Source organism: Pygocentrus nattereri, chromosome 3 (assembly GCF_015220715.1).
Source record: "Pygocentrus nattereri isolate fPygNat1 chromosome 3, fPygNat1.pri, whole genome shotgun sequence".
Lineage (NCBI taxonomy): Eukaryota > Metazoa > Chordata > Actinopteri > Characiformes > Serrasalmidae > Pygocentrus > Pygocentrus nattereri.
In genome coordinates, this window is record NC_051213.1 from 43,046,093 (window position 1) to 43,066,376 (window position 20,284).

The 20,284-nt window shown below is 39.5% G+C and overlaps 1 protein-coding gene across 1 annotated transcript; it reads right to left on the reverse strand.

Moving 5' to 3' along the window:
- Positions 1–3,893: 3,893 nt before the first annotated feature.
- Positions 3,894–19,861, reverse strand: LOC108429948 (meprin A subunit beta-like). The gene is made up of 16 exons (XM_017702037.2): positions 19,590–19,861; positions 19,446–19,464; positions 19,167–19,208; positions 18,759–18,790; positions 18,586–18,676; positions 18,378–18,495; positions 14,728–14,903; positions 14,258–14,476; positions 12,508–12,654; positions 12,367–12,402; positions 10,274–10,498; positions 9,326–9,772; positions 9,003–9,179; positions 7,349–7,457; positions 7,008–7,091; positions 3,894–4,919 (listed from the first exon to the last, which is right to left on the reverse strand). Exons 1-16 carry the CDS (start codon positions 19,644–19,646, stop codon positions 4,829–4,831), a joined length of 2,070 nt encoding a protein of 689 aa, XP_017557526.2. The 5' UTR covers positions 19,647–19,861; the 3' UTR covers positions 3,894–4,828.
- Between the last annotated feature and the right edge of the window lie 423 nt (positions 19,862–20,284).

Here is a 20,284-nt window from a genome sequence, read left to right on the forward strand (position 1 = left end):
AGTTCCAGAGCAAGGGGGCCACAACACTGAAGGAACGACCACCCATAGAGCTGAGCCTGAACCTAGGGACCACTAGAAGACCTGCTTCCGAAGACCTGAGGTTACGAGTGGGCTTGTAGGGTATTAGAAGGTCGAGTAAGTATGCAGGAGCCAGGCCATGAAGTGCCTTGAATGTGAGAAGTAAAATTTTATAGTGAATACGTAAAGTAATGGGCAGCCAAGGAAGTCTCTGAAGAACAGGAGTAATGTGCTCAGATTTTTTAGTGTATGTGAGAATCCGTGCTGCAGAATTTTGCACTATTTGTAACAACCTAAGTGACTTAGCGGGGAGCCCATAGAGTAATGAGTTACAATAGTCCAGGCGAGAAGTAACAAAAGCATGGACCAGAGACTCAGCTGCAGCCGGGGACAGTAAAGGACGGATACGTGAAATATTGCGAAGGTGGAAAAATGCCGACCTAGACAGAGACTTGATGTGCGGTTCAAAAGACAAAGAAGGGTCAAAAAGAACACCTAGGTTTCGGGCAGTGACAGATGGAGTGATTGTAATATCATTTACAGTGAGAGCAAGATTTTTGAGAGTGTTAACAGTGGACTTGGAGCCAGTAACTATAAACTCGGTTTTGTGTGCATTTAAAGAAAGAAAATTTGCCCTAAGCCAGGAGTTCAGGTCAATAAGACATCTATTTAACTGGGGTGGGGGAAACAGTGCTGCTGGTTTGAACCTGAGATAGATCTGAGTATCATCAGCATAGCAATGAAAATGTAAATTGTGACTACGAAAAATATAACCGAGGGGGAGAATATACATTATAAAAAGGAGGGGACCAAGGACGGAACCCTGAGGGACACCATATTCAATGGGCACTGTGTCAGACGTATGGTTCCCAATTGAAATAAACTGAAGCCTGTTAGTCAGATACGAGTGGAACCAGGATAGTACGGTTCCAGAGAGACCAATCTCAGTGAGCCTAGTTAAAAGAACATTGTGATTTAGTGTGTCGAAAGCAGCAGTGAGATGCAACCTGTATCCGCGGAAAGGAGAAGGTCATTTAGGACACAGAGAAGATCAGTCTCGGTGCTATGATGCAAACGAAAACCAGATTGAAATTTTTCAAATAAATCATTAGTGCTCAAAAAATCAAGCAGCTGGGAAGCCACGACCTTTTCTAGAACTTTAGAGATGAATGGGAGATTTGAAATAGGCCTGTAATTGCTCAAAATTGTTAGATCTGAGTCAGGTTTCTTAATAATAGGTGTGACAGCTGCTGTTTTTAAAGACACAGGAACATATCCAGAAGTGAGTGAAAGATTAACCAAGTGGCATATTGGTTCGGAAAAGATAGAGACACAGCGTTGAAGAAGATGGGTAGGAACAGGGTCCAGTCGAGAGGATGAAGTCTTAGAGTTAGCTATAATATTGACAATAGAAGTTGAGTCAGTCAGAGAGAAATTTGAAAAAGAAAGTGACAGAGTTGGAGAGAAAACGATAGGCCCATGGCAGTCAGCAGGGGTATTCAACAGGTCTTTATAGATGGTTGACACCTTGTTACCGTAGAATTTCAGAAAGGCATTACATAGATCAGTTGAGGCAGTATTTGGAGTTGATGGGGGTCGCAGAAGCTTATTTACCACTGAAAACTGAAGCTTGGGATTCTGACCAGCAGCACTGAAAACATCCGCATAGTATGATGCACGAGCATTGTTTAGTGCTACTTTGTATGAGGCCAGATGATCAGTGTAAGCTAGATAGTGAACCTGCAACCCGGATTTCTTAAAAAGACGTTCTAGACGTCTTCCAGCTGTTTTCATATTGCGGAGAGCAGGAGTAAACCAAGGCGATCTATGAGTAGAAGGCACAGATCTAGTTTTCAGATGGGGGTTGTGCTCACAGCCCAACACCGTGCAGGACGCTTGGCATTTGCCAGAGAACACCAGGATTGGCAAATTTGCCACTGGCGCCCTGTGCTCTTCACAGATGAAAGCAGGTTCACACTGAGCACATGTGACAGACGTGACAGAGTCTGGAGACGCCGTGGAGAGTGATCTGCTGCCTGCAACATCCTTCAGCATGACCGGTTTGGCTGTGGGTCAGTAATGGTGTGGGGTGGCATTTCTTTGGAGGGCCGCGCAGCCCTCCATGTGCTCGCCAGAGGTAGCCTGACTGTCATTAGGTACCGAGATGAGATCCTCAGACCCCTTGTGAGACCATATGCTGATGCAGTTGGCCCTGGGTTCCTCCTAATGCTAGACCTCATGTGGCTGGAGTGTGTCAGCAGTTCCTGCAAGATGAAGGCATTGAAGCTATGGACTGGCCTGCCCGTTCCCCAGACCTGAATCCGATTGAGCACATCTGGGACATCATGTCTCGCTCCATCCACAAATGTCACGTTGCACCACAGACTGTCCAGGAGTTGGCGGATGCTTTAGTCCAGGTGTGGGAGGAGAGCCCTCAGGAGACCATCCGCCACCTCATCAGGAGCATGCCCAGGTGTTGTAGGGAGGTCATACAGGCACGTGGAGGCCACACACAATACTGAGCCTCATTTTGACTTGTTTTAAGGACATTACATCAAAGTTGGATCAGCCTGTAGTGTGTTTTTCCACTTTAATTTTGTGTGTGACTCCAAATCCAGGCCTCCATTGGTTAATAAATTTGATTTCCATTGATTTTTGTGTGATTTTGTTGTCAGCACATTCAAGTTTGTACAGAACAAAGTGTTCAATGAGAATATTTCATTCATTCAGATCTAGGATGTGTTATTTGAGTGTTCCTTTTTTTGAGCAGTGTGTATGTGTGTGTGTGTGTGTGTGTGTGTGTGTGTGTGTGTGTGTGTGTGTGTGTGTGTGTGTGTGTGTGTGTGTATATATCCATCCATCCATCCATCCATCCATTCATCATCTTCCGCTTCTCCGGGGTTCGGGTCGCGGGGGCAGCATCCTGAGCAATGAAGCCCAGACCTCCCTTTCCCCAGCCACTTCCACTAGCTCCCTGGGAGGGATTCCGAGGCGCTCCCAGGCCAGCTGGGCGATATAGTCACGCCAGCGTGTCCTGGGTCTTCCCCGGGGTCTCCTCCCCGGTGGACTTGCCTGTGACACCTCCCAAGGGAGGCGTCCAGGAGGCATCCTAACAAGATGCCCGAACCACCTCAACTGGCTCCTCTCGACGTGAAGAAGCAGCGGCTCTACTCCGAGTCCCTCCCGGATGACCGAACTTCTCACCCTATCTCTAAGGGAGAGTCCAGCCACCCTGCGGAGGAAACTCATTTCAGCCGCTTGTATTCGCGATCTCGTTCTTTCGGTCATTAGTGTGTATATATATATATATATATATATATATATATATATATATATATATATAATTTCCACCATGAAAAGGGTTCCTTGTGTTCATAGAAACATTGCCTTCACTAAAGAACCCTCGAAGAACCATCGTGTATGGTAGGACATTTCGACAAGGCAGCACAATTGACCAGAGGAGTCGCTGAGCTTCTCCGTTACTGCTACTTCTGTACCTCACCAAACACCTCCTCACACTCAGTACTCAGTACTGCAGCGACCGAAGCAGAAGCAGAGCTGCGGTCAGACAGTGAAGAGGAGCCTCAATACACAAACCCCGGTGTGGACTTTCATCACAGTAAACGAGCCACAGGCTGCTGCTGTTAGGAAGAAGCACCTGTCCTCTCCAAAACAAAGCCAAGCCAACTTCCAGCAGCTCCACCACAGAGCTGTAAACCAAATGCCATCAACCGCATCCAACCTACCTGCCATGGTTGCTCTGAACCAGAGATGAGCCGTAGTTTGGACCCTTCACCGCGGCAGCGTCCCTTTCAAAGAGATTTAAAGTAACTTAAAAAAAACTTAAAAATAAAATAAAATTCACTCAAGGCCAATTTTAGTCTGTAACTAAAGTTTAATCTCAGATTTATTTTTTACCCAGAAAACACAAATGAGATTGGACAGCTGATTGGTAACTAAAGGGAAACATGACTTCTATTTTAACAGTCCAAAGCATATCAAGCATTAAGGTTTGATTCATGGAAAAACAAAAGGTGATTATATTTTGTGTATCATAAAGGCAAGTCAGATGTAAAAAGTTCTATAATCTATATAGATTTTTATACTAACCAAAAAGTTTTGTAAAAGATTAAGTGCATACAATCCCCATTTAAGGTCTCGCTCAAAAAGTTCAGTATGCAGACTGAATTAGTGCTGAGCTCTACTGTTTCAGTGATGTCAGGTTTTTTGGTCAGCATTTTCAAGGTATCAGATCATGTTGAGCACATGCTTTCAGTGCTAAAATAATGTCCAAACCTGACATAAGTTGTTTTGGTTGAACTGTTTTGTTTTCTTTAGATAGTAGCAAAGAGACCCTTAAACAGTATTGTAAATGTTACCCACACATCAGATTTCCAGAAAGGAAATTTACTGTGAAATCTGACACACTCAGTATGTGATATGTGTTGCAGTTAAGTGTCAGGTCCTGGATATCATGCGTAAAGTTGGCTAAATAGAAACCTACCAAGGGCACTTGTTCTGGATGTCATGGATATAATGTTCATCATCTCTCAAATATAAAAATATCGCTATGTCTGAAACTTAATATTAGAGTGAATTAGTCCCCTCACTCACTGCACACACATACACACACTGAGTAGAATTATCTTGATTTTCTTGATTTAGAATCGCAATCATAACCATAAGATTTATTAGTTGATTGCCAGTTTTGTTGGCCATTATGTACCAAAGATTACAATTATATGGCTTTGGATTCTGATTTGGCTACTAGTTTACTATCAGTTTCTTTCTGATGAATATTTCCTGACTGCTAGTTTACTACCAAGAGGACGAAAGCCAGCAGGAGGGCGACTGAAGGATGCATGATATTAGCCCCGGAACAAAAGATGTCCAAGCATTCCCTTAAAGAGAGAGATAAAAATAACATTCTTGTGAACAATGGTTTTTACTTGATCAACTGAACAGATTAACTGAATATTTACTTTCACAATTAGACGTTTTTACACAACAAAAAAATCCCGACGTGTTAGTGTTTTGTGTCAACTGGATCAAATTACTGGGAAATACAGAATATTTTGAATATATGGCTTGACGTATTGAATATATGGAAATCTTGGTTTTTACGCAGCTTCAACAAAACACTGTATGTAAAGAAGCTTTGACCAAAAGCCTCACATAGTCCTCACTGAGCTGGAATGGCATGCTGATGAGAAACATGCCTAAAAGGATCAGATGACATCTATGAGGACCTTTGGTTAAGCCCACCCTAAATCCACTTGTTCACCAAATGACATTTTTTTATACTACATCCCTATTTCCAAAAAAACTGACACTGTGCAGAATGTAAATAAAAATAGAATGAAATGATATGTAAATCATGTAAACCATATATTAAAGGAAAATACTACAAACACAACATATCAAATGTGGAAACTGAGAAAAATGTTGTCTTTTGAAAAATATCTGCCCATTTTGAATTCAATGCTGACAACACATTCCAAAAAAGTTGGGATCGGGGGGCATGTTTACCACTGGGTTTCATCATCTCTTCTCTTAACAACACTAAGTGTTTGGGACCTGAGGTGACTGACTGCTGTATTTTTGAAAGTGAAATGTTTTCCCATTCTTGTTTGGATTTCAGCTGCTCAACGGGTCTTTTTTGTTTTGGGTGACAGGTCTGGACTTCAGGCAGGTCAATTTAGCTCTCGGACTCTTAATATGGAGCAACGTTGTTGTAATACATGTGGTTTGAAATTGTTTTGCTAAAATAATCAAAGCCTTATAAAAATGTTATCTGGATGGCAGCATATGTTGCCAAAACATGTATAGATCATTCAGCATTAATGCTGCCTTCACAGATGTGCACGACACCCATGCCATGTGCACTAATGCATCCCTGTAGCATCTTGAATACTGGCTTTCAGCTGATAACAAGCTGAATGGTTTTTAGCCCAGAGGACACAGTGTCCATGATTTCCAAAAATTTTCAAATGTTGAGCTGTTGGAACACTTTTTTTTTTCACTTCATCTCAGTCTGTTTTAAATGAGCTCGGACCCAGAGAAGGTGGCAGCATTTCTGGATCCTGTTTATATCTGGGTCCTTCTTTGTGTTTACTATTTTGTAACTTGCATGTGTGGATACAGCGACAAACTGTGCTCACAGACAGTGTTTTTCAGAAAAGTGTCTGAGCTCATGCAGTGATTTCCAACACAGAACCATGTCTGTGTTTTAATGCAGTGCTGCCTGAGGGCCCAATTATCACAGCCAGCAAATACTGGATTTTTGTGCAGTCTCATAGAATGGTGAACCCTTTTCATCTTTACTTCAGAACGACTCCGCCTCTCTGGGATACTCTTTTATACCCAGTCATGTTACTGACTTTTTTGCCAATTAACCACCAGGTGTTTTTTTTTTTTTTTAGCATTACAAAACTTCAGTTTTTTCTTGCACATGTACCAACTTGTGGGCGACAAATTCAAAATCACATATTTTTCAAAAAACAATAAGATTTCTCAGTTTTAACATTTGATATGTTGTGTTTGTACTCAAATATAGGGTTTAAATGATTTGCACATCATTGCATTTTGTTTTTATTTTTTCTTTTGCACTGTGTCCAAACTTTTTTAAGAAATGGGGTTGTACATATAATTTACTAAATTCTTACTTTCCTATTAACATAGTATTTTGGGAATGTTTTAGAAACAAAACATAATGTAAAGTTATGAATTAAAAACCCACACACCTTTATATGTGTACTATTTTGTTTTTGGCCCTCATCTCGCCACATGTATTGGACTTTAACTTTAAGTTAGGGCTGCACAAACATTCATTGCTGAATAAGTCTGCATGTATGTATTGGGCAATATTGCATAAAGCACAGTGAGTTTATTTTTCAAGAGCATTGAAAGTGTAAACCGATATTTTGCAATAATAAGAGATCAAATGTAGCAGTCATTAAAAAAAAAGAGAACAGTAGGAATCAATGTACCTGACATCAGCTGTGGTGGTCTTGATGAAGGTTGAGGTTTTGGGTGTGCTTGTGGTTGTGGATGCAGGAGATGGGTGAATGGCTCTGGAGAATTATAGTGGAGAAAGGTTTACTTAATTATTATATCTACAAAAACTTGTCAGTGATGTAATTTAAACTTTCCATCTGCTGACAGATGACATGGTACACAGCACATGTTGACAGGCATCCTATAATGAAACCATTTAATATAAGCATATAGAATTTTCTTCCAATACTTGAAGGCCTTATTTAAACCACGATGTGAAAACAATCCTGTCATTGTTCTTGTGTGAAACAGCAAAGCGTGAATGATTGCTTACCGTGTTTCGCAGGATCCTCCTTGAGCTCCCTGATACGGAGAGATGCTGAAGGTCTTCAGTGGCACTTTGGGGCAGGGCAGAGAGTTATTCTGCTGCAGCGCTGAGACATCTGACCACAATCAGAAACACAAAGACACAAATTATATCTGATTTGGACAGGAAATGCAGTCAACTCCAGAATTTTTGGGTCCAGAAAGGAAAATGGGCAAAACAATCTCTAAAAACGATAAATATGAATTTAGGAAAATTATTGGCACTTGCAGGGACATTTTAAATGAAAGCAAAGAAGTCTGCATCTTTGAGAGGAAAAAAATTATTTATATTGCGTCTAGTCTCTAGGAACCCCATTGGTGTCTATGACCATTTCCTGGTTCCTTCTGGTATAAACATGAGGTTACACAATTTGTAAAATCCCCCCACCTCCACTTATGTAGTATCAGCTGATTATCTGTCTAACTTGGCCAAACGTTTTCAGTTTGGGGGGCCAACAGTTCTCCTCCCTGCGATTATAATTTGCATTGGGGTGACCCCCTCCAAGTGCACGGTACCCAGCCGGGGACTCATGGGTATCCCCACAGCTGAGTAGGAGAGGGACCAACACCTATCTAGGGGGTAGAGGTAAGCTCAACAATATCTAGTTGATACTTCTCTGGCACCTGCCCACCAAGTGATGTAACGCTCCACATGCCAAGAGCCAGTTTCCGCCTTTTAGACCCCACTGTATATGGGACAATGAGGAATAAGGTTTTCTAAATGTAGTTTGTCTGTTTTACTCATTAAAACTACTAGTCTGGTTGCGCCATTTGCTTTTTGACTGGTTGTGCTGCCTGAGATACCCACAGAATGTTTTTTTTAATAAATACACATAATAATAATAACTATGACTCGAAAATGACTTTTTTCCAAAATTTGTGAAAGGTCTATTAACCTTGACCTTGCACCATGAAAGTTATTTAAGGTCTTTTGTGATACAATACTCTGGCACCACTTTTGTGAAAGCATGTCAAAATAAAAGACCTTTGTTTTTGATTGTGCCACCTGACATTTAAAATTTTTGCAGACGAAAAGAAATTTGAATAATTCATGTGTTTATTAAATTATTTTGGGGGGGAAATAATGGACACAATGGGTGGCGCTGTAGCCTAGCAACTGGTTCTATGCCTGGGATACCTCAAAAACTTCAAACATTCCACAGTGTATTTGTAAATATGAAAACCTTCCCAATTTCCCAAGACATTGGTATGAAGAGTGAATACTCCTTTCGCAATCTGGAGATAGAAGAGGAGATAAGATCTCTGTTAATCTGTGGAAGAGCTCATTACCAAACTAGAAAAGAGCATTTCTAATAGAATTATTGAACCAAAATAGCCACTGAGGCCCTGCATGGTGAATGAGTTAGCAGCAAACTGATGCTAGATTATCAAACCAACTTGGGACCCGGTTGAATACCAGAAGATACTTCGCTCATCAATCCTTTATTGAATGAAATCAGGTTTTCTGTATAAATATCTACAATTATTGTATTGATATGATGTTAGTACAGGCAAAAATACATCTAAAAATTTTGTGGCTGCTTAAGACTTTTTACACAACACTGTGTGTAGACAAGTATGAGTAAAACCTTGTAATGTCAGACTGTAAAATGAAAGCTAACCTTGCATGCTGAAGAGAAGGATGAGATCACCACCTTTGACAAACTCCCTGTCGTTGAGTTGGGCCTTTTCCATGAATATGGAATAGCCCATTCCATAAGTCACATTTACCAACTCGTTACCGTTGACAAGTGTTAGATATCCCACATCACTAGGCTTGCCCCAAAAGTACTTTCCACCTAAAATAAAAGAGTAAAACAGCTTAGAATAATATATCATATTCACAGTGTTGAATAAACAGGGTCAAGTCAAATACATAAATAAGGTAAAACATTGTATTTACACTGTACAGATGATATTTGAGAGCATAAAAGCAAGGTCTCACCGTATATTAGAGCTGGGTCAGTTGTGAGGCTTGCTTCATTCGACATGCGCTGTTGGATGTCTGGGTTCTGATCCAGCGCCAAGAAAGTCACTTGTCTCCATGGGCAAGGCCACTGTAGCTGATTATCATAGACACCAGATACCAGTCGCACATAGATGGAAAAGCTGTCCTGATCCAGTACCAGAATTACCTGATAGCGATAGCCGTCAGGGGAGTAGTAGGCTGGGCTGAACTTCAAAGTGCCAGGTGCAGAGTTGTTCCAAAGCTCCATGAAGTTCCTGATCTGCCACACATTATGAGGACATTCTGATTCTGACAGGTTGATATCGTCCACTGAGAAGCCTCCTCTGGAATATCCGGCTCCTTTCCGTGCTTCAAATTCCACTAGGAATGGCTTGCCCGCATTTAGCGGGACATAGCGCAGCTGCCAGTGATTAGTGGGAGATCCTGAAAACATTTGTTTTTATGTACACTGAGCTGCTAATCAGGTACGCATAATTTGTATCACCCATTAAAATTTTAAAACCTATGTACTTTGTTAGTTGCCAGTTTACATTGTACCTACATTCATTGGATATTTTATCAGGTAGATTAAGGTGCACTTACGTTTCCAACATCAAATGCAAATATTTTTTTCAGTATTACACAACTTAACCCGTGTTTTGTTATCCCTGTGCCAACTATTTTGGAACGTGTTGCTAGAACATTTCTCAGTTTTAACATTTGACTTGTCTTTGAGGTGATTTCAATGAAACAGGGTTTAAATTATTTGCACACCACTGCATTTTGTTTCATTTACATTTTGCACAGTGTCTCAACTGTTTTTGGAAAAGGGGTTGTAGATGTCATTAACTGGCAAATTGGTTTAAGTGACACTAGGATTTATCTTACGGTTAGAAATTTGCTGCTTTGTCTTAAAAAGGAAATCATTGTTTCCAAGGCAATCACCTGTGATCTGGTCCATGAGTCTGAGGGTTCCTGTGGTGTCAGTATCACTCTGGTACTCTCTGATCCAGATGTTGAGCTGGTCAGTCTCATTCCCACTGTGATAGTAGAAAAACTGCAGGCACTGGACATGGCAGCCTCTGCGGGGTGTCATCTCCTTAGTCTCCAGTCGGCCTGAGTCTCCTTCCTGCCCAGCCTCCGTGCTGAAGTGCATGAAGAGAGATGGCCCTACAGACAATAGTACACACAGTGGCATTCAAAATAAACAGTATAAGAGCATTTGCAAGTGATTTGACTCTAGTTTTGTTGTTTTGACTAACTGTATTCCACTGTATGCACATTGTATTCAAAACAAATAGAACAAATGTGCCAGATTTCAGCTTTGAATTGAGCATATTTATCTCTGTATTGGCTGAACAATGTAGGAATCACAAGCTCATTTTTGAGGACTAAGTGGAAATTTCCCAGATGGCCAGACTAAATAGGATGAAATGCAACTGACATTACAGTTTAGTCCTAGACTAGACAAGGTTTGATTTGATTCTAGTTGTTGTATCTACAGCTGGAATTAGCTGTATTTATCAGACTGAGACCACTCTCAGGATGTAAAAGATGTGTCTTAAGCCCTGTTTAAATTGGATTTACTTATTTTTTTTTTTACACAGACCCTCAGTGACGAAACTGTGAAATACAAGGGGTCTCAAATTAACCCCCTGGACAAATCCAAAAAAAAAAAATTGAAATTGGTCCTTGAAAATAAACTTATCATGACATTATGCTTTATGCTATTTGCTAGGAAGAAATATAAACACACAAAAACAAATTCAGGGGAAGGTTGTTTAGCTGTTTCACCCACAATCGGCAAGCTTTTTTTTTTTCTTTGGTATTCTTAACTAACTAGAGCTAAAGCACTGGTCTACCTCATGGTGGTGCCCTTTCCCACTCTGTAGTGGGCCTTTCACAGCCTAGCTTTTGGTACTATGCTCAGGATGCCTCTGAAAATCTTCACAACATGCCACAGTGTATTTGTAAATCTGAAAACCTTCTAATTTCCCAAGAGACGGGTAGAAAGAGTGAATCAATACTCATTTCTAAAACCAAAGACAGAAGAGGAGATACGATCTCAGTTAATGTTAGGAAAAGTAAAGTAGAAAAGAGCATTTCCAGAAGAAGAATTGTTAAACCAAACATTGCCATTAAAGCTAGCTTCAGCACTGCTATGGTGAGTGAGTTAGCAGCCAGCCAATGCTGGATTAGTGAGCCAACATGGGACCCCGTTGAATACTAGGTGGTACTTTGCACTGCCGGACACAAAGAGAGTGGGTTGTGTATTTTCTACAAACCCAGATCTCTGTCAGACATGCTCCATTCACAACAGTTCTACGTTGCAGTTAGCAGGCATGCGTAAGGTATTGACCGATACAACTGGTTATTATTTCTAGAAACCTAAAAAATTGATGACAGGTCATAGTGTGAATATAAGGTAATGCTTTGTACCTGGAGTTGCAATTATTAAAAAGGTAGCATTGCGGTGCTCAGTACAATGACTCTGAAAACAGTTAAAGCTACACTATGTAAGATATTGGGATTTGGAGACCTCTCTGGTGGAAATCTGTGTGGAATTGTACGCAGCATGAACATTTTACAGTAGTTTTATCAGTAGTGTGTCGGACCCCCCCCTTCCCAAGTGGGTGAATCAGTGATTGTGAGTGAGTTAAAAGGGAACTCAATATTTTCTATTGTCACCATATCTTTGTCATGATAATAATGACCTAAACATCAAGCTCGATCTTATTTTTGAGCCTGTGTGTTTGATGTTTATAGTTAAGCCAAATGTTTTTCCACTGAAAGTTTATTTCTTTTACTGCAGACAACACTAGCCCCCGAAACATCAAATCCTATTTGTTTCACCAAATTGATGGAAATACCTTCAAATTAAAGCTTTAATTTAACCTTATAGTAATTATTTCATTTTTGATCCAATCTGCTGGAGAACAGGCAAAAACAAAGTTGGCAACTGATTGACTAATGGACTGACTGAATAAATTTACATATGAACAAAATATTTTTTTTCCTCCAACACCTCAAATGTATACCTGAAGAATTGGTGTTCATAGACACAGCAGGAACACCTGAAAAAGAAAATGTAAAATATCTTCATGATATCCAAATTGATATGGTTGCAACTAAAGCCAGTATTATTCAAAATAAATTTTCATGACAACTAGAAACATGACCTATGGATGCCAGGTTGGAGTGATCGCTAAATGGGCCTCCAGATACATTGCTTGCCATCTTCCATCCATTAGCAGTGGAAGAGCAGTTAACCATCCGACACATGTCATTATCAAAGCTACAGCGGTCCAGAAAGGAGATGGATGAATCTGTTATGAAAAAAATAAATAAAAAAAGCTTTTGAACACAAACACAGTAGCAGTTGATCTTTTGTCTTTTATGACTTTTTGTTACTGTGAACACTGAAGTTTCCCATGTCTCATAACTATCTATTTGGACTCTGTGTTGCAGAAATTATCAGTGTTCGGTGAGTTAAGTAGAAATTTAAAAGAACGCTCAAAAAGACTTGTGCAGAAAACTAGTATTTGTATTTAGTATTGTATTCTGCTGTTCTTACTTAGCTCACATTGTTCCTCACTGTTACTGGTTGGGAGTTTTAAAGAATAATTTTGCTCATTAAAATGAAAAAAACAAAAATTAAAATTCTCAACATGTTTTTAGCCTGCTGCAGTCCACAACTGCTCCCCAGTGCCCTCGAAAGGACAACTGTCTTATGAACTAGGTCAACAATTTGCCATATCACAATTGCTAAATTCTGGAAAACCGGTAGCTGACTTTCACATACATGAGTCCAGTACAACACTAATGTACTAATGTAAACTGGTACTTATCACTCTGTACATATTTAGTGGCAGTATTAGCAAGATCATTCAGTTCAATCATCAATCAAGAGCTTCGTAACACTGAGATTAATAACTGATCATCACATTGATTTATCGGACTACTCAGGCTTAAGCAGAGCTCAGTAACACTGAGATTAATAACTGATCACCACATTGATTTATCAGTCTACTCAGGCTTTAGCAGAACTCAGTAACACTGAGATTAATAAATGATCGTCACATTGATTTATCAGTCTACTCAGGCTTTAGCAGAGCTCAGTAACACTGAGAATAATAACTGATCATCGCATTGATTTATCAGTCTACTCAGGCTTTAGCAGAGCTCAGTAACACTGAGATTAATAACTGATCGTCACATTGATTTATCAGTCTACTCAGGCTTTAGCAGAGCTCAGTAACACTGAGATTAATAACTGACTCATCACATTGATTTATCAGTCTACTCAGGCTTTAGCAGAGCTCAGTAACACTGAGATTAATAACTGATCATCACATTTATTTATCAGTCTACTCAGGCTTTAGCAGAGCTCAGTAACACTGAGATTAATAACTGATCATCACATTTATTTATCAGTCTACTCAGGCTTTAGCAGAGCTCAGTAACACAGATTAATAACTGATCATCACATTGATTTATCAGTCTAATCAGGCTTTAGCAGAGCTCAGTAACACTGAGATTAATAACTGATCGTTACATTGATTTATCGGACTACTCAGTCTTAAGCAGAGCTCAGTAACACTCAGATTAATAACTGATCACCATATTGATTTATCGGTCTACTCAGGCTTTAGTGTTTGCATAGAGGATTGTTGTTACAGTCCTCTTTAGAGTTTTTAAAATCTGGAATGTTTAATACATGCTATGCACTGATTAATGGAATGGTGTTTTAAACATTGTATGTTCATGTACAAGATATGTTTTAAGCAGTGTAAATGTATTCACCTAGGACTCAGAATCAGGTTGCCAGTGGAATGTGGAAACTTTGTCTAATAATTCAAATTCACTGTATGGTCAAATCAAACAATTAAACTTTTGGTGCTCATTGAAAAAATGTATAAAAATACATACTGCATTTATAGAGATTGTTGAGCTCAAACACATCTAAAGAACTCAGGTCATAGCGCTGACCAATAACATTTTGGAACCGAGGGACTTTGGTGATGATGGTGTGTCCGCTCCCATTGGTGAAAGTGTCTTGTCCATAGTGCATCACAGACGTGTAATCATATGGAGTTCCCTGTGTGGTGCTTGTCAGCTCAGGTGCCTTATTAAAGTTACTTGAGTATCCTGAAACCAAAGAGCAAGACAGAAATTTATGATAATGATTTAGCGTAGCTTATATAAAAAATGTACCAAAGTTATACTGCATACTGTATTTTATATACTATATAAAACTTACAGAAATTTGTGATGTAGATTTAGTATTAAATGATTAACTCTCATGCTCTACAATCTCTTATTCAGATAAAACCAGCATGTTTATAGGGCAAAAAACACTGTTGAGACATGTTAACAGGTTTTAGAAACATGGTAATGACCTGCAAGGATGTTTTCATAAATGATGGTCACGTAGTTGTCCCGATCATTTCGGCTCTGTTCATGATAGAATCCCAGAGCGTGAAGAAACTCGTGCTCCACAATGCCGATGTATCCACATCCATTTCCAATAGAGAGCTGCTGCCGCCCACCCATCTTCCCAATATAGGACCAACACCTGTAAAATCATGGAAAGGCTGCAGTATTGAAAGACCACAGCAAAACTTTAAAAACTGCCCATCGTCAATTTTAAAAAGTCATTTTTTGGCCTCAGTTTTACAACATATTTTGCACGTTTTAAAACCCCACCTAGGTTTTTTTTGTTTGGATAAATCAATGTATAGCATTGGTTCCTTTAAGTATCAATATGTAGACTCAGCTTCATAATTATGGGATACTCTGTCCAAGTCTACTCGAGATGCTACCTCTCTGTCTTCATTTAAATCTGTTTTCACTGTTATTATTGTTCCATTTATACTTGAATGTTTACCTAATAGTGTCCCTTTGTTGTTAATTGTTCATGTTCTTTGATTGAAAGGCACTATATAAGTAAAAGTGATGATGATGATGTTTTGCAGATTCTTTTGAGTGGTGTGGTACTAAAATTATGTACAAAATATTGTAATAAACACTCACAAAAACATAAGGTCACAAAGTGTATTTTGTGCAGTTAAGAAGTGAAGGAGCGGATGGCCGTTCATACTAGGGAAGCAGACGATTTAAAGGCAATGTGAATCAGAAATCAGAGTGAATATATGGGGGTAAAAAGTGGATAGTGAAAACCATCAGAATTCCTCTATTCTGCAGAAAAGCCAAAGAAGTGAAAAAAACGGAATAAAAATACAAAAAATAAAATGATCAAAAATAAAAAATACAATATTTTGTTGCACATTTGGTGTAGTTTTTGAATGGTAGTTTTTGATTTTCTTGAATTTTTGGTTTTATTGTGTTTTTTTTTTTACTTTTTAAGACGAGGCAAAGCACCATGTAGCGGGCTAGCCTTTTATCATCTGCAGAGTTTCTGCTTTTCTTCTACTTTTTTAACAAAAACCCAATGAAACAAGGTTGTATGCCGACGTACATGCACATGAAGCTACAAGTGGAGGTGATACTGGGTGTTCTCGCTCAATGGAAAAGATTATTGGTTAGTCTAATTTTTCCATGCCACTCAAAAGCGCAACAGACTCTACAGAGTTCATTATTTTTGTGCCATATATGTGACAATGTTCTTCACCCCAATTTATGCCTGGTTCACACTACACCACTTTTTTAGTCGTCAGGTTTTTGTGCCGTTCACACTACATGACTGGTTGTGCTGTAATCGCGAGTCTTTCAGTTGCTGTGGCTTTCACACTACATGACTGATCGGCGACATGGACTCTGGGGAATCGCCGACTCATCTGGCTGCTGTCAAAAAACACGAGAACACACGAAAACGAAACTCTCGTGAGAACTAGCAATACCACGTAGAATACCACGTGTTGTGGTACAGGTCACTGGACACGTCAAAAAGGCACTGGTGCTCTTGCCAAAGCTCCATCAACTGTTCCTCCATTTCTTGTGTCCAAGTAGAGCGAGAACCTCTTGTAGCCGTTATTCTGTTTGTGTACTCCTCGACTGGCGCGCGGAGAGATCTTCAGCGGTGACGCGGTTCTCTCTCTCCGCGTTCCCATTGGCTGTAGCTACACGCTGCTATTGAGTCGCAGTCGCCGACTGGGCTGGATATTAAACATGCTAGCTTTTTGCCAGGCGTCGGCGATTAGTCGGCGATTATTTGGCAATTATTCGGCAAAGGCTCGGCGAGCGTCTTTCAGCCGTTCACACTACACGACTGAGCGAGCGCCAAGTGATCGCCGATTTGCCTCCGACCACAGGTTTCTGTCGGCGATCGACAAAAAACAGTCGGCGACTGAAAAACCAGGCTAAAATCGTGTGGTGTGAACTAGGCATTAGTTGTCTCGAATTCCACCTGCTAGTTAGGACTCCCCCAGTCAGATACTATCAATGCTAGGAGGGTAAATGCTAACACAGGCTTCCTCCAAGACCTGTGAAGCCAGCTACCACATTTTTCAAGCTGCCGCTCATACAATGTCATTGGACAACCGAGGAAGGAATTTTCGGAAGAAAGCACCAACATTACATCAGCCAACATGAATCTGACGTAGACTTTTTCTTACAACCAATGTAATAAAAAAACTTGTACTTTTGGAACGTCACTCTAGCTGAGCAGGTTTTTGAAACTTTTATTTCTTGACTACTGTCCCAGGATTTTCAGTAAATTGTGTGGTGCTTAAAAAAAGCTCTTATCTGATTTGGTTCCAGTCCGATGACTAAGAGAAAGGTTAGGAGGTAGGTCTTTGAATGAAGCATAACCTGAAACTGTGTTGCCGTTTTGTAATCAGTGCATATTTAAAATTCATTGGTTCCAAAATTCAGACATCCCCTGAGAGCAGATGGAAATGTTATTTTTACTATGTTTTTATTTCGTTTAGTTTAGGTTCTTTTCAGACCATTCTGGTGATGATTTTGAATATGTTTTAGAGAAGAAAAGACACAAAACAACCTAACCGCTGCTTCCAGTTACAGTGCAATCACGCATTACTGTTTGGATAGTTGGATCTATTTACTATTCATTTATATAAAACTTGTCAGTCAAACAACACATGGGCAAAATATGTGGAGAAATTGGTGGGAATGGCTCCTTCAGCCACACTTATTGCTAACAAGTTCGTAGAAGAATACAAATTTGAACTTTGGTCATATTAGTATTCCTTATGTCAAACCATCAAGAAGTCATGCGTATACAGAGGCAGGTGGCATAGTAGCTCCTTTAAATCCCAGGCTTATTATATGCTAAGACACATTAAAGCAAAAACTTGAATTGAAGTGACTGGAGCTGCATAAAGCTAATTTCTTTGAATTACATACCCAGCTATCACAGTGTCTTGACAGTATTTGACCAGATGAGTCATTTTTACACAGAAAGGGAAGTAAAATAGAATAATATATTTCTGTAAAAGGCTGCGTATCTCATTAAACTGGAAGCAGACTAGATAAGGCTTGGTCTCAATGGGGTCATAACTCTGTCACAGCCTTGATGCCTTGATCTTGATGTGGGTATCAACGCCTTTTCAAGGCACTTAAGACTGTTTTTTTGCCTGAACTTTGTTGTGAAATGCATGACCTGTCATATGAGTCAGTGTGGAACAACCCTAAGATCAGTGTCGATTAATCAAAGCAAGGTACATGTTGTTACATTTTGATGATCTTTGTGGCAGGCTTACACTGAATATATGCAGCCTGTTGAGTTTCTGTTTCTTTTGGAAGGTTACTTTGACACGCAACAAGCTAAAGATGAAAACAAGATAAACAGGAAGGTGATTGTTTTAATACTAGTCCTGCATGGAAATTTACTGTTGGCTGAGTGTGTGCATCAGTGGAAAATTCCAAGTTAAATGTATGCATGGAATGAAATACTGTCCTATACTTGTCATTCCTGCAAATTTTTACCAAAAACTTATTTTCTATAAGATTAACAGGCTAATCTGTGATTACGTGTACAGTGACTGAGTGTATGGCTGTGATTTAAACAGTTGTAGTGAAGTGCATTGGGTGAATATGCTGCAGAGATTTCCTTCAGAATTCACTGTACCCATTTTGTGCTTCCACAGATATGTAGTCTTGCTCTGTTGTCCAAGGCTTAAAGTCAATACACGCTTTCAGTCTCAGCTGCTCAAAGGCTCTTAAGATGACTCCTTTGTCATTCAGGCCTGAAATAATAATCAAAATCTGCTTTGATATACAAAGAATACAAGCACAGGTCAGTAAAGGACTATAATCGATTCAAAGATTTTCCTTACTGAGAGATTCATTCAGCACGTAGGGGACATATCTGTTCCAACGATACTGGGTCAGCAAAATCACACTCCTTTGAAGTTGTCTAGAAGGGTCCTAGTTTTTAAGTGGAGGCAACAGAGTTTTAATGGATTTGTATTTAAAGTAATATACTATGAAATACTGTCTTAAAACGTACCTCCTTGATATCTCCTTCTCTGAGGTTTAAACCTGAAAAATGAATGATGAATAAATGAAAGAATAAGTTCTATAAATCTGGCATTATTACACTTCTCATTCTGCGTTGTGGGCAGAATACACCCTGGACAGGTCACCAGTCCATTGCAGACACATTCACTCACACATTCACAAATAGGGGCAACTTAGCATGTCCAAATGGCCTGACTGCATGTCTTTTGACTGTGGAAGGAAACCTGAGAACTGGAGGAAAGACACGGGGAGAACATGCAAACTCCACACAGAGAAGACCCTGGTCGTACACACACACACACACACACACACATATATATATATATATATATATATATATATATATATATATATATATATATATATATATAACACTTCTAATAACAAAGCAGTTTACCTTTGTTTATCTCTGGGATGTCCTTTCGATCAACATCAACATCTACAAAAGAACAGATGGTAAGCAGTGATTACAGGGAAACTGACAGAGGTGTACATATAGTTTGCCCATTTCAATAAAAGTACTTTCCTTCTTTTAAAAGCTCAAAGCTTAATCAAATGAGGGTTGCCTATACTAACAGTTCGCAAAATGGGGCCCAGGACCCATGAATGGATTTATATGAGATACAGACGAAACATTACTCTAAAAATTCTGTTGTGGAAATTGTATTGTGCTTACCTATTACTGTTGGTGGGGGCTGAGGAGAAAGACAATATCACATGTTAAATATACAAAAACATCATTTAAGCAATGACTTGAATCATAACTTCTAATGAAATATATTACTAATAGAGTCTATATGTTTCCTTTTTGTAGACCCACCGTGAATGATGCAGCTGCGACAGCCAAGCTCAACAGGAGAAAAGCAAGGAAATCCATGGTTCATTAAGTTTCACCAACTGTTCTGCACTCGTGGACTTAAAAGTTGATTAGAAAAAAATGCCCTGCACTTTGATCTTAAAATCTTCAAATCTCATCAGCAAATGTTATTTTCATCATAAAAAAAATCTTATAATTAAAATGTTAAATCACTATTGCCAGGAATATTCTAGCACAAATAATTGAGCCACCACAGATCTCATTAGCTGGGTTTCTCTGCTTGCAGAACAGCTCTCTGCTCTCCTTTTGAACTTATATAGTCTCCTCAGGCCCACATAACCACCACTGTCAAAACACCTGAGCAGCTTCCTCATAGGTTGCAATGTGTCACAACTGTTTGAACCTATAAATCGCTCACGATGACTGACATATTTTATAGAGCTTGTTTCCTGGCTAAAGATATACAGGCTAAAGTGGAACAATTTGGTTCATGTTTTCAGTGCATACTAGACAGTAAACTATGGAGTAACTTGTTGGAACTTCAATTTCACTTCAAGGTAAAAGCCATCAATACAATTTTGTTAGATTCAAATAGGAAAACAGATCATTCATCAAGACCTGCCAAAGTATAAATGCAATCGTATAGCATTTAGCGTGTATGGTTGGCATAATAATGCTACCCTCCACGTATCGGCCTT

Bases quoted from the DNA above. Each gene is read 5' to 3' on its own strand.
- LOC108429948 (XM_017702037.2), bottom strand. From the start codon at position 19,646: ATGGATTTCCTTGCTTTTCTCCTGTTGAGCTTGGCTGTCGCAGCTGCA. The intron at 14,904-18,377 runs GTACAGTGAATT...ATGATTTTACAG, and splicing joins TCTGTGGAAGCACAAAATGG to GTGTTGGTCCTATATTGGGA. The intron at 7,092-7,348 runs GTAAGCAATCAT...ATAATTCTCCAG, and splicing joins GGAGGATCCTGCGAAACACG to AGCCATTCACCCATCTCCTG.